At 40.4% G+C, this 15,077-nt stretch overlaps 1 protein-coding gene and 1 long non-coding RNA gene across 11 annotated transcripts in view; one reads left to right on the top strand and one right to left on the bottom strand.

The window, feature by feature from the left end:
* Positions 1-2,908: 2,908 nt before the first annotated feature.
* On the bottom strand, positions 2,909-14,787 carry LOC310894009. Of its 8 annotated transcripts, none has more exons than XR_014579480.1 (3): positions 13,812-14,587; positions 12,675-12,768; positions 2,909-7,660 (listed from the first exon to the last, which is right to left on the bottom strand). It is a non-coding gene; the product is annotated as an uncharacterized lncRNA (long non-coding RNA). The 8 variants fall into 8 exon arrangements; XR_014579481.1 differs by lacking the exon at positions 12,675-12,768 and adding an exon at positions 8,491-8,566; XR_014579483.1 differs by lacking the exon at positions 13,812-14,587 and adding an exon at positions 12,883-13,268.
* The window catches only part of ODAD2 (outer dynein arm docking complex subunit 2), a 96,146-nt gene continuing 93,553 nt past the window's right edge, over positions 12,485-15,077 (top strand). For all 3 annotated transcript variants that reach the window (XR_014579472.1, XM_083823650.1, XM_083823654.1), the window contains exon 1: positions 12,485-12,651. Coding sequence is in view for 2 of the 3 variants with exons in the window: in XM_083823650.1 (XP_083679776.1) it covers positions 12,629-12,651 (23 nt within the window). In the remaining variant the exon portion in view is untranslated. The remainder of the gene's footprint in view (positions 12,652-15,077) is intronic.

Raw genomic sequence — 15,077 nt, 5'->3', positions numbered from 1 at the left:
GCATCTTACGGCTGCTGCTTTCTGTGTTACGGGCACGGGACAAGGACGAAATACCAACAGATATCTGACACCACTGCAACCTCAAAGCGAGCGATAGTAGGAACTCGTCCTATAGCCTCAGATGACTTTCATCTGCACCGCTTAAAAACACAGGATTGTTTTTGCAGTTAAGTGCGACACCGCTGAGATGGCAGCGGATAAAAGTGCGGTGCTATTGAAGTTAGGAGGAAAGCTTCATTTTGATTTTAACAGCACCAGGGTTTTACCTCTGGCCTTTCTGTGCCAGGGAAATTGGGAATGGTCTTTGCTAAGAAGATCCTGTCATGTACTGCCAGGTCTTGCTAGCTTTCATTGTCAAGCTTTAGTGCCTCGTTTCATGGGTGGTCCCTGTGGCTTCAACAACTGCTCGCACTGCGGTTGGCAGCTCCTACCTGGGAAAGAAGTGGAGGACTTCTCTGGGCTCAGGGTCTGGCTTTGAGATAAGATGCAGTCAGCAGAGATGATTAATGGTTGTGTGAGTAACCAGACACGTGAAGCTGTTTGGGTATTACCTTTGGATTAATACCTAGATTAAAATCTGGGAGTGAATTTCAATCCAAATGCATCCAAGTCCTGACAAGCACATGACAACAAATATGTATTGCTGGTATATCTATTGATTCTTTACCTAAATTGCATACTGTAAGTTGTAGGCTTGTGTTCAGTAGGCTGGCATGAACTTTGCTGCTTAGCTGTTCATCCCGTGCTGCATTTCTTGTACACCTGCGCTGTGATCCCGATCACTCCTCTCCCAAGTAACCTCCCAGGTGCTCCCAAAATGGAGGCAGCAATCCATCCCGATCCCCAAGCAATTAGTGCTGAATTATCTAACACAGTGTTTCAGAGCAATTAACATTAATTAACCTTAAAAGATTTCTGAGTGTTGATATGCACGCCTGCGAGGTGCCAGTCCCACTTTGGTGAGCTCGGTGCTGCCAGGCTCTTGTTGGTGAACCTACACGAAGCGAGCTCTGCTGTGCTGATGTCGGCTCAGGCAAAGGCACAGCACCTTATACTTCAACCTGTAAATTGCATATCTTGTTTTTTCGTTAATATATTTCTGTGCAATACTTTCCAAACTCTGTTTTATTGTGTTCCACATTTAAAAAGCCACCTGGATATTCCTGCTCTTATTCTTTTTTTTTTTTTTTTTTTTAAACTAAGCCTTTCTGCATGTTTTTGTAATGTGTAAGGCAGACTCAGACAACAGAGGTTTCAGAAGACTTGTACAGCTGGTAGCCTTTTTGATGATTTCATTTCACAAATCTTTTGGAATAAATGCGGGTATTAACGAGAACAACGAGAAACATGTCAGTTGTACTAAATATAAGTGATCAGCTTTGGAAAAATATTAACAGTTTTGTCAGTTCAGTGACACCTGTGCATCATTTTACTACAGCGGAGTCAAAAATAGAGCCTAACAGATGTATGGTAAGTACACAAAAGGGGTGAACCAAGGAAATATCATAAATCCTTTACACTAGAACATTTTGTAAACGCTTTAAAGAGTAGCAGATGAGAATACATCCAGGTGTTCTTCAAACCCTGCTGGCTGATTAAAGCGAACAGTAAAAAGCTGAAGTGACAGGGCTGAAATACATGAAGATACATGCATGGCATTGGGATTTAGACAAAAGGAATACCTGGTTCATAGGAATGGCAAGACTGCCAGGCATGGAAAATAGAGCCTGTGAATATTTACAGTTTTCTCCAAGTGGGAGAACTGGTCATGGGGAATCTCTGTAAATACCTTGTTACACAAGAAGTGAATTTTTACTTGTTTATCTAAAGTAAAACATTCCCTGCTCTGCTGAAAGAAAAATGAGAGAAATGATGAGTTGAAAGCATCAAGCAATCCTGCCAGCTCTCAGCAGCGTCTAGGGTCTTCATGTAGCAGTGAAATACTGAGTGCTAGAAGAGGATAATCAGTTTTATGCATTTTTAAATTAATACGAAATGCTACTCTCCCACTTTTGCTGCACAGCCTGGATTTTAGAATGTCAAGAAACTATTTGACATTTACAAGAGACTGCAGGCACTAATACAAATCATTTCTACCCATTTATCCATTTTAACCACCATGCTGAGTGAATTGTTGGCTCTGTGCAATTAGTCTATGTGCTCTGACAATATAGCCACAGATTATCAGGAATTCTATTAATAACGCAAGGTGGAAGCTCTGTTCTCCAAACCTGTTATTTTACTTCTAGAAAAAAAAATCTCATTTCTTATAAATCCGATATAAATAGGCCAGCTGACAAGTATCCCAAAAGAACAGAATATGCTCGGAATAGTGAGATTTGAACTGACGTATGTTTGGCCAAAAAAAAAGTTATCCAGGCTGTATTTGTCTGAAAGTTTAAAAATAGGAGCTTTTGTCATCTGTGGCAGGAGAGGCCAGGTTGAGTCATGATTGATGTCACTCGAAAGAACACTTTAAGCTTAGAAAATGACATCAGAATCATCAGAATTTAGGGAGATTTAGAGCGTTCCCTCAAGCCAGGGTGCTGGGGATTCTGGAAGAGACTTTGTGGATGATACACAGCGTGCTGCCAGACATCATCTGAATGGCAGCCAGGAGCCACGGTGCTTTCAGATTACATTTATAAACGATCGGTATAATTTGTTTTAGTAACATTCATTTTTAGTTAAATGCATGTTTTGAACTGTTTGCAGTTTTTCAGCCTTGGTGCGAGCCCCAGCTTCATGCCGGAGCCGTCTGTCGCTCCCTGACCTCCTTACACGACAAGTTTCCAAGAGCAGCCCGGAGCGCTTTCCCTCTCACCACCAGCCTGCACACACAGCGGGGGCTCTTTCCATTTGCTTCTCTCCCGTTTTAGTGCTCGATTCCCGACGACTTTACTACCGAGCACTTAGAAGTCAGACTGGAACAGTCCAGGGGTATGTCAGAGGTATTTCGTCTAGCTCCCAGGCTGAAACCAAACTGTCTGTCTGTCTGCTACCGCTAGTGCTAAAATGGAAGGAACACAGCAGACAAGGTGCTTGGGTTTCGCTGCGTCGCAGATAACCAATAAATCGTGCGGCGCTGGCTGTGCTCTCGGTCACGGCGTGGCTGTGCAGAGCTCCTGTTGTGCACAACAGCCAACCTCCTTGGAAGACTTTCTTGCATTTCTCTGCTGATTTCCCACACAGAGCAATTCTTTGCTCTTTAAAGTAATTTCAGAGTGAAAATGAATATATTTAGTGTAAGCGCGCAGCGCTACTTTTGGTTGGGTTAGACCCGTTTTGCTTTTAAATAGCTTCTAAGTGTAACGAAAGAACACTGCAGATCCCATTTCCAACAGATAAATTTGTACTTATTACAGTTAGAAGCAGCATCTTTTGTTCCTAAAAATGATAGGGATTAGTGACAAAAGGAGTTGTGCGGTTGCTCGGCTACACGCCTTTGACAACACTTTGTGCATAATCAGCTTTCACCCAAAAAACGAGTTCATTCCAGGAAAAGTTCATCACGCGAGTGACTCCACAAGCAAAGCTCATTTGTTCACTAATTGCTGCCGCTACCTGCCATTTAGATTTGTGCACTGTGCTCCTTCCTGCTCGGTTTGAGGAGCTGAGTGATGGATGAATTATTCTCAGTATTCCTGACTTTCGTTTCAAGCCAATAAACACCTGTGCAGGACGGCACCTGCGGAGCCGTCCGTCCCCACGGAGCATCTGGGCAAGCCCCAGCCTGGGGGCTGCGGGTGCTCGGGTCCCTGCCCTGGCCCTGCTGCTGCCAGCGGGGCCCCATGAGGTGCAGAAATTGTCACAGGGATCCTGTCCCCTGTGCACCAAACCCTCGTGGTGTTGGAGACAGCAGAGAAAGGGAGGGGGACTCAGGTGGGCTACGAGAGTCTCAAGGGAGAAGGAGGCGCGAGCTATTCTTTGAGAGCGAGGAGCTTTCTGTAGGTTGTCTGTGTTATTCAGCACGTTGAAAAGACCTGCTCTGGAGGATGAATCATTGTGTAGTAAAAGAGTACGATTTGTGGAAACGGCGCTTTGTTTGCTGCAGCCCTCGGGACGTGCGTAGCGATGCAGCAGCCAGCTCTAGAGAGGAGAACATGTTTTCATGATTAAGGCATGAGCACAGCCCTGGGGAACCAAATCGTATCCCTGCCTTTGCCACAGATTTCCTGTGTGATATTAGTCACATCTCACATGTGGTTGTTAATTGTGTTTTTCTTGGTGCTCGGTATTTGTAGGAGTGCTGAGCACTTGCATTGCAAGTGCAGGCTGGAGGAGCGGGAGCTGAGCGTGGCTGCAAGCGCTGCCCTGCCACGGGTGCCAGGGATCCAGGCACCGTGCATCACAACCAGGCACTCAGGGAAACCCGAGGCAGAGATTGCAAAGATAAACCTTAACCAGTTTGATTTATATGGCTGGAGAACAGCTTGTAGGGGCCTGTCCTTCCTAAACTCGTCCTTCCTTGCACCTAAAACAAGAACAGTGAATTTGAAGCTGACAGACACGGTGTTTGTGAACAACGCTGAGCTGAAGACGCTTCTGCGGATCTGAGGATTAGTAATGCTGTCTGTCCATGATCCCTCGTGCTTTTTTAATCTTTTGAATGGAGATACCATATCACAGCCCAGTCACTAAAGGTCATCAATAAAGCAATATTGTGAGTACATTACATTTTTACTGGCTATATGCAAAGCAATCGCTAAGGATTCAGTAGCCTCTGTGTTTTTTTTTCCCATTGTCTTAACATTGTACAGCAATAAGACAACATTAAGAGTGCTACGCAGCTCTGTTGGTAGAAGTTGAAAAAGATACATTAAAACACTTCGCTGAAAATACTCCTTGAAGTAAAGAGTTACCTGTCTGTTTATTCTCAAAATAAAACACAATGGTTTATATGATGATGTGGTGTTATCTTATAAAATCACAAATTATGTGAAAAAATGTATAGAATTCATATGCAGAGCTATCCTTAAGAGTATAAGCAAAAAAAAAAAGAAAAGCAGGTTTCATACAAAGCCAGAACAAGAGCAGGGAAGTGTGTAACTGCAGATTTTTGTAGCATAAATAGCTTTGTCAGCTTAAACGTACTTTGTGAGTAACTCCTTGATCTCACATGCTGTAATCAAATGCCAAGGAGAATTACACTTTTTTAAAACAAATGTGCCATTTATTAGTTTACCATATTTTTTCAGAAAACTCTTCTATCCCCCCTTAGTTAATCACACCTTAATAAAACATTGCATTTGGAAGTGTCTGTTTTGTGTAACTAGAAGAGGTGTGCTGAGTTCCACCGGAGGTGTTAGTTCCTTAGGTGACTAGAAAATTGCATGAAATTTTTTCTTTTAGGACTTGAGATCGCATACTAAAATGGAAAAAAGCATTATTTATTTCCTTCATTTTGTTTATTTGAGATGTAGCCTATATTTTCGTTGGAACGCAGAGCCACACGCTCAGGATGCACGTAAGGAACCGAAAGTGGAGTTCAGGCGATCCAAATCCACAAAAGCAATTCAGAAAACCTCTGCTTGACTGACTGTAAAATCCGAATTCACTTGGCTCCGCTGTCCCGGTCCTGTCAGCCTCCCGAGTGCCAATGCGTCAGTTTCTCTCGACTTCCAGCTCCGGCGTCTTTTAATCCCAGGGAAAGACAGGTCTGCACCCTTCAGCCCGCGCACCCTGGATGCACTTTTGGGCATCATGGGCTGCTCCCACCTCTGGCTCATGTCCTGCACATGCAGCTGCGTGGTGGCTGCTGAGAGCCAGTGTGGCATTTCATTATAACCTAAAGTGGAGAAGGAAAAACAGCCAGATCGTCCTTTACTCTTATCAGCACAGCAGACAGCATGCAGCACTTTCAGTTAGCGCGTTCTACTTCTATATAGAACAAAATTCGGCTGAACTTCATTGTAAAGTCTTAATACAGTGGGATAGAAATCATTTTCTTCCCCTGAAGATTACTCTTGGTCCCCCACCATTTGGAGCATTTAATTCCAGTTTCGCTTGCTTTAAACTGAATGGAAGTTTTGTACCAAATTAGGGCAGCGAAGTCCTTCCACGCAGAAAACTACTGAGCTCACTGGATACTTTTCTGTCGCGTTGCCAAACCATACAGCAATCACGCTGAGGATATGGATGGAAGAAAGGTTGCTCTGCACAATAATTCCGTATAGGAATCACCATTGATTACAGAGAGGATACTTTATGGGTAGTGGTAAATTATGAGGTTTCTCTTGTAAGTGAGAACATTGATTTACATGAGTAATGCAAAGGCTCGCATGTAAGCTGAACTCAGACTTTCACTGTCAGCCCTGACACATCTATTTATACCACAGATTTGTGCTTAGCCACTTATATTTAATTATAATCAGTTGTGGTGCCTCCATTTGCTGTGTTTACTCAGAGAATCGCATTTCTGAGGTCAAATGCAATGACAGTTATACTGTAGTTATTTGGAGACATGCTTAGTTGTACATTCTGCATGTATCCGAAGACAGATATTTTGGGGCAGAAAAAAGGATGGGTACAATTCATCAGTCCTTCCTCACACGAGTCCTTTTCTCCCACATCACTTTTACTCAGGGAATAGCTGTGCTACACAACACAGCGCTGTGGGGAGATGGCCAAAGCAGTTCGAGAGGAGCCAGCTTGGGTAACTGGAAGCAGTTTAACCACATCGCTTAGTGCTGCCTCCTGTCTCATTTACCCTGTTTCTTAGCAAAGTAAATTAGCTTTGGCAAAGCGTCGCACAAATGGGCTAGCCTGCTTCCAGTGCATGAGCTAGCTTTGGCATCAGTTTCTACACCACGCTCACTGTGCAGCACAGCATATCCAGTAGGAGATGCAAAGGGCTTCTGGCGTACAAATGAGTCCTCAAATTCGATTCTGTGCTTCCTCATTTAATGGCACCAAACATTTTTAGCACTTAAATGTCACTGCTTCAAACGTAGTGGTGCTACCAAACCAAAATATCGAGAGAATAAAATGCCATTATAATGAATCACTACGGCAATGTGTTTATATGATTAAATATGCTTGTATTTCCTTACATGACTGCTAACGGGCAGTAGATTCCTTCAGGACCTTCAGCCTTACTGCTTCCGACCCTTGTCATACAAAGACCATCCTCATTTCCAGTGTGGAGGGCTTTACCAAAATCACAGTAAATCACACACCTTTTACATTGAAACCTCAGCAGAAAAATGTCATTAATATAACTAACCTACGTTTCAGAATGTCACAGGTACTAGGTATTTTGAGAGTCTGGTAACATCAAGTTTGACTGTCTGCTGCCTGACCATATTGCTGATGGATCAAATTTTTTCTTCCTGTGAAATCTACTGACACCAACGGCAAGGGGAGAGGATACTAAAGTCTTGCCAGGTATGATTTTCCAGTGGGGACGGAATCCCCTTCCAACTCTGAGAAGTGATTTCAAGCCACCCAATAAAACAGTCCTGGCATCATAATCAGCGACGTTTTCAATACCAAAGCAATAGATCCTAGTTTGATATTCCAGGAAAAATTACATTCAAAATATTCAGTGCTGTTCTTCCCAGTCTAAACACAGCGCATGTATTTGCATTTTGAAGAAGTGGCCTGCTTCGTCCCCAGATTTAACATTCAGAGTTGAAGGCTCGCTGGAAACCCACACCTCCTGTAAAAAAAAATTGAAATATTCATTTATGCATAAATTGGATGTAAAAAGAAGAAAGAAGAGAGTGTTTTGCAAAATAGATAGTTTTAATTTCCATCTCTGCTTGAACTAAAAAATAAATGAAGATACAACTAGATGCAACTCTTTCTACGACAAAATAACTAACTACACAAAACGTGAGAGGGCTTCAGATCCTCTAAAATAACCTTAATGACTCTACATTTCAACTAAAATGCTTGATTTTCTACAGTTATTACAATAAGAAGAAATGGAAAAAATCAGAGGAATAAATGTACCCATATGGAGGACTCTAATATCCATGGCACAGATCTTGAGAATAATACCAGAAAATTGGCTGAATTAACTGTATCAGAATGTACACTATGCAAGAAGACATGTATATGTAACACGCACTTCTGCTTTTCTCAATAAAAATAATTTTGATAAAAAAACAAATTTCATCCCCAGTTCGAACTTCTACTGTGAATGGATTTGGAAGGGAGCTATTCCCATCCACACAGCACGTATTTTTCATCTTCACATTGACTGAAGATGTCAGTATCATGAAATATAATCTATGGACTTCACAGAGGGTTGCTTTTTAATTGTGTTTTGCTCAATAGCTTGCATAGTACAATCACTATGAGGCAGAAACTTAGATAAATTATTTTTCTACCAGGCACTGGATTAATGCTCAACCTTGCAACATCCAACTCTTGCTCCATATTAACTTTACAGCCAATTGCTGCTCGAACCCTGTAGCGATTTGGCTTTACTCTGGTCCCTACTCCTCTCAGAATTTCACATTTTCCCATATAATATTACCATACCACCATAAATGATAGAAGCAGTCTATTCAAAACCCGTGATTACTCCAAGGTGCTTGAATTTCTGCCTTAAAATGACCTACAAAGAAGAGAAAGCACCATGATGTCTTTTCTTGGCCTTCTTTCTCATTATATAACAGGGGAAAAGTGATTTGGATTTTTTTTTTTATCCTACTTTCACAAGAAAAGTATGCAGGGAATTATCCAGAATTACTATTGGTGATTGCCTAGAGAGTGAAATGGGGCTATCACAGAGATAACTGCAAGCTGAACACCTGAAAGAGATTTTAAATTCTCTCTTTTTTTTTTTTCCTTTTAACTATGTAGTGTAGTATCTTTTGCTTGTTTGTATCAGCACCTAGTGTGAGACACTGGTCTTCATGAAACAGCCAAACTCTCTTTCCTGATTAATATCGCCAACTTATAGTCTAAAATACTTTCCACCAATACCTCTCATTTTTCCTCTAGGAAAAGAAAACCCTAAATGGAGACTACTGATGCTTCTAATTTTAAAACAATCTCCCACTCACACTCCCACCCCAAAACAAACAGCCCAATCCTTTCTCCCTTTTCCTCCTTGAATAAAGGGGACAATTTTTAAAAACCAGTAGGACACGTCGGTAGCATGCACTTGCAAAGGTTTATGTATGAATGTAGAAAACACTCTTCGATCACAGTATGAGACAAACTGGTCTGCAGTTTACATTTAATATCAAGTTGTTTCAAATGCCTATCACCACAGTCTAAACACATTAACTAATAAGAGTCGCTGGCATTTCTTTCTTCCTACATTTTAAAATTATTTCTCATTTTCTGTTTTACTAACCAGAAATTCAAAATCGTTTCTAAAGTGCAAAGGGAGGTTTGTAGGGTTACCACTTTGTCCACTCTTGATACAGACTGTTTTGGGTAAATATTCAGGTTTTTTGTTTGTTTGTTTGTTTGTTTTGTTTGTTTGTTTTCTTCTTTTTTTTTTTTTTTCCAGTGGAATCTCTACTGCTTTGGAGAAAAATATCACTGTGGAAGTTCCATTAATTTTTATAATAGAAATTGGGGTGTCTGATTTATAGTGAAGCCTTAAAAGATTTCTGTATCTTTCTGATGACTGTACAAAAACCATATTAACTTTTTACTTATAATTCATTCATAAAAGTAATTCAACTACTGGGCAAGTTTTTTTAAAAAAGTTAGGAAGCTTGTATGAAAACTGAATTTCCATGCTTAGTCAGAATATTAACTACTTCTAGAATAAATCATCCAGTTCTAGGAAAAAAAAAATAAAAAAATGTAACAAACATTTTATGTAAACATCAAAAATATAGACATTCCTTCTACCCAGAAAAATACACGCACAAACAAAATATAAAATTTTGATACAGGGAAGCATCAATCAGAAATATAAAGAGAATCAACCATTAATCTTGTCTGTGCACATAGGGCTGTACTGCTACAAAATACTTAACGTGGCTTATGGTGTCAGTACTTGAGTGACTCCTGTAAAATCAGCATTTTAAAGCAAGTCATGACTGATTCATACAACCAAATAACTGTGCTCCAAAGTATCTTTCTTCACAGCTTTCCTTTTCTGTGTTATTATATATTCACACATTTTAAAAGGAGAAATTTCAAGACAAAATATTACTTGACGAGGGTGTCGATTGAGGTTGAAGATGTAGAAAGATAATGTAGGAATTAGAAAGAAAAATCCTTGAATGTGATTATACCCCAGTTAAGTATTACTAACTCACCATGTTAAAGCCCATGATAACCTGAACTATATCTTCTTCTGATGCTACAAAGAAAACATATGAATGAACTTACTCTGTGTTTAAAAATCAGTCTTCTAACCTGGTACTCCAAGTCTTACTATGACATAGTCACAGTCATGTGCTTATTACACGATACTGATTTTTTTCTTCCAGATTATACTCACAAATGTTCAAAAGACTTGGGCAGTAGTAACCAGAAATGAGCAAAAGAAGAGAATAAACAACCATCTAAAAGTAGAGGGAATCAGTGCAGTGTCAATGTTCATATTCTGAAATATTATATAATTTACTGATAAAAAACTTATTAAATCACATTCAGTCTTGGACTGCAGACCATGATTCCCATCTGGAAGCCATTTCTGCAAACGAACAGCAGAATCTCTGTTATTGTCATTGCTGGGAAAATAACTATCCAGATATTAATCTATAACTTATTAACCAAAATATTCTCTTGCTTTATTTTCCTTGAAGACTTCTGAAGGAACTGTCTCTTTGCCAGACATCCATGCACAAACCTGCACACCTTTTTGTCCCTTGCACTGACTCCTATTTGAAAAATGGACTTTTTTATTTTTTAATTTTGATAGTCAAGACAGTATACATTGCACAGTGCCCAATCTTTAATAAACCTCACTTCACATCATTTGACATTTCTGAAGCACATAATTACTCAGAAAACAAGAGGTAAGTAGATCACATCATGGAAATTGGAGACTCAGTGAAAAATGAGTAGTCATTTGCTTTCTAAGGATTAGGTTTTGAACATTGTCTTCCACAAAAAACACGCTTAAAGAAGACATCAACAGATTCATCACGTCCTCTCTCTTTCTGTTCTCACATAAGCTCTGCTTGAGCTGAAACCCTGCCTGTTCGTAAAATATGAACATAGGAAACTCCCTATTTAAAAAAGATGAAACAATGGATTATAAGATTTTAACATGCATTACAAATGTTCATTACCAACTCTAAGCACCTAAATATTGCGTTTATACACATACAAAGTGAAGTAAATGCAGCAGAACTAGATTTTTTATTTCCCTAGCTGAGTTCTTTTCACCAAAACACTATGACTTTTATTTCTTCTGTGAATGCCAAAAATATGTAAATAGTTGCAACAAAAGCAAGCTAATGAACAATAAACAGAAACCGACAAATATGATCTCATTTTCTCCTGATTTTCAACTTGTCTGACAAACTGCCTATGAATAGCTAAACTGCCATTTAACAGAAGGAATAGATGATATTATTTACCTGGAATGGCCTTTTGATTTTATGTAAGCTTCGACAACTGTTTTTTACAACTTGTGTTACTGTTCTACTTTAAAAGCAATACTCTACACCCTATTCCACTATAATGTGAGGAAAAATATACAAGAAAAAATGCTTACACATTCTGGCTGCAACTCTGAGATTGTAAAAAAATTTCCGACTGCCTTTCTCTCCATGTTAAGAAATTCTTCATATTCCCCATTTCTTTGTGCCAGTACCTAATGATCTCATCTTTGACTAAGCTCAGGCAAATATTTCCCCTACTGTTTTATAAAATGTCTTTTACATTAAAAATGACTTACAGTAAAAAGTCCTTAGTACATAAATGTGCTACCACTAGTTTATAGCACTAGCCAAACACAGTGCAAATGCCATCTCTTGGTGGACTCAGCTCCTGAGTATGCCGGTTTTGAGAGTGAATTACATCTTTATTACCTGGAAGGTTTTGCACTGTTTTTGAGTCACTGAAAGAACGCTTCCACACTTCTTTACGCGATTACTTGAAACTTGAGCTATCAGACAAAATTTTCTAAGATAACCATTTATGTTCTTGCGCTGGGAGGTATAACAGCACTGTTAAATCAAATCTGCTAAAAGCAAAAACTGGTATTAAATAACAGTATCCTTCAGTCCAGCTACGTGAGTTACTAAGTGCTTGTTTTTAAGTGATAGCTGATGTAAGAAGGCTTGACATCTTGACATCCAGAAAGACAAGCCTGAATACAACCAAGGGAACCACCTGGGGCTTAATTACCAATCCAATTAAGAGCAGCAGTGACTCGCTACAGCTAACTTGGGTCTCAAAACCTGCAAAAGACTACAGAGCATAGAGACTATGAGCAGACAGCAGGAGCAGAAATTGTTTGTATCACGTAAGGGAATGAGTGAAGAGTTTTGGCACTGGAGAATGCTGCCCACAGGACCTGGCAAGGGCAGCCATTAGGTAGAGTGGCTGCAGACCCATACGTGTGTGTGAACAGACTCCACCTGGCAGGGCCTGCACCCACAAACTGTGCCTAGGTTCCCTAATCTTCTAGTCTGACTTGAACCTCTGGGAAAGAGTTCACCAAGCAAAACTGCTGGTAGGACGCTGCCCGTGTTGGATGAAGTTGCTCTCAGAGACCAGGTAAGCCAAGAATCCAATTAAACCTGTAGACACTGTGCAGCATTGAAGGGATGTTGTGTCTTGCTGGAAGACCAGCCATAGTCTTCCTTGTGGTAGAAAGAATATGTTCAGGTGGCACTGCGATGTAAAGAGGAGAATAAAATGATATTAACAGAAGGAACTATTTATTCCATGAGCAGCAAAAGTAACGAGGTCTGATTTCTTATGGAATTCAGGGCTTTGTCCCCTTACCTTCTGCTGCCTTCTCTAAAAAATACCCTCTGAGCCAGGCTGAGGTTACTCATGCTAACTAGCTAGCACAGTAGGAATGGAATGCCTGGCTAGCTGCTTACTGCAGAACATCATCTGCAATTTATATGCCTGCCTTTGCCTCAGGAAAGGCATTAAGTTTACTTTTCCCTCTGTTCAAATACCCCAGGTTTTACAAAGCTTGTAGGACCTTATTATTTCTAAGATCACAGTCCTTTGTGAAACAGAGCTTGAATTTGCTATCAGGACCAAAAGGTAGAGACAGCATATGATAAATTATTTTCCTTACAAATGGAATTACATTTTATAAGACTGAACTGCGATGTTATGCTTGAATCCTGAAGAAAGCTACAAACTCACTGGCTGAAAATAAAAGTATCAAATAAACAATTGGTTGTATTATTCAACTTCAGGAAGACAACAACCCCTAACATGATCTGAAAAACAAATGCAATCCTAGAATGCAGAAGTTGAGGAACTTCCAAAAGAGATGAAGACTATTAATGCCATTGTAAGGGGTCCTGGTAAAATATCCTTACAAATACTGCCATGGCTATTTAAGAAAAACAAGCTCGCACCAGAACGCAAGCAAATAAGGGGCACTAAGACGGTAAGAGAAATTAGTAACTTGCAAGCAGAGACTGGAGGAGCTAAACTTGTTTAGCCTAGCAAAGTGAAGTCCAAGGGAAAATATTCTAACTCATAAATTGGATGTAAAAGCTAAGGAGGAAAAATAGCTGTTGAAAATAAGGTAAAGGACCAGTGCTTTTGCAAAAACAAATAAACACAAACTACTTGCACAAATGTAGCTAGAAATTCAAGCAGAGGGTTTCCAGTCTTCAGAAGAGTTAGGATCTCAGCAGTCTTCCCATGAGAACAGCTGAGCTACAATGCAGAAAGGGGAAAAGTACCTCCAACCTGTAGACCATCCATAGCCCTCTAATGTCTAATACCAGATTCCTTGCTGCTGGCTTGCAGGACGTGTTCTGCATATTCATTTTTTAACTTATCTGCCCACAGGAAGCTCCACTGGTAACTGAGCCAAGCTCCTTTTATGGTCAGTGGAGATGCACACTCTTTGAGGGCAAATCATCCCATTTATCTTAGCCACTGAAATATCTCCCTTTCTTGCTGTTCAGTAGAACAGAGTGATCTCATTTAGGAATTCTATTTCTTACTCCACCGACTTCTTGCTTAAAATACTCATCTCTGTGTGAAAACTCACTGTCTTCATTCCTCACCGCCCGTGGTAGAACATACTTTTATTCCCCTTCACATTTTGCTGTTTGCACCTTCTGCCCATCAGGTTCAACCTTTAAACGGTCCTTATTTCAGTAAAAAGAGGAGATCTAATTTTTCTGGAAATGCCTTCATTGTAAGTATTCAAAAAGAAAATACACTAAGTCTTTACCCAGGCTTTTTACTAAAAATGCTCTTTCATTTTCACCTGATCAAACGCTTTGCTTTCTGCCTTCTCAAAGTTATGCAGTGAAACAATAAAAGCCAATGTTATCCTGAAGTCACCATTGTGCAGACTGCATGTACTCATCTGTAGTTATTGCTGGAAAGTTTCAGTAAGTAAAATGTACATGGACAATCATCTCAGAGAAAAAAATGCATTAATCCCACACTGTTATTCTTCAAGATACATCCCACATACATTTCCTGACCTTCCTCATTATTAGCGGTTTCTTACCCCGCTCAGTTCTCAGTTGGTAAAATAACTCCTGGCTGCATTAACTCTATGCTGTTGGGACAGCTGGGCTCTTCTGTCGGGCTGTCCTTGAAAGGATCATTTTCTTATGCCTTTGGAAGGACACACGTACTGGAAAGCTTAGCACAGCTTCTTGACCTCAGCTGGCTCTGCCCAGGGCTAAGTCAGTGGCAGCCATCTGACATGTATTGAGCCAGAAAATGGAACTGGGGGTGGATTTATAAGGGAAGGGAAGGGAAGGATGATGTTCCCATCTGCCCAGCTCTGCGAAAGGCAGGCCCGGTGGGAGTGCAGCAGCAGCCCTATTACTCGCAGATTCACCCGTGGTGATGGCCTGTGCTTTCTCTTCAGTGTCTGAGGGTGCTGCACTTGGAAGTTTATAATTTTGTCCTGTTCTTAACACGTGAGGACTTTATCCATTGGCAATGCCTACCCGTATTTCCTCTACTTTCAAGAAACCCTA

Source organism: Anser anser (assembly GCF_964211835.1).
Source record: "Anser anser genome assembly, chromosome: 2".
NCBI classification, from domain to species: domain Eukaryota; kingdom Metazoa; phylum Chordata; class Aves; order Anseriformes; family Anatidae; genus Anser; species Anser anser.
This window is presented reverse-complemented; position numbering and strand designations above follow the sequence as displayed.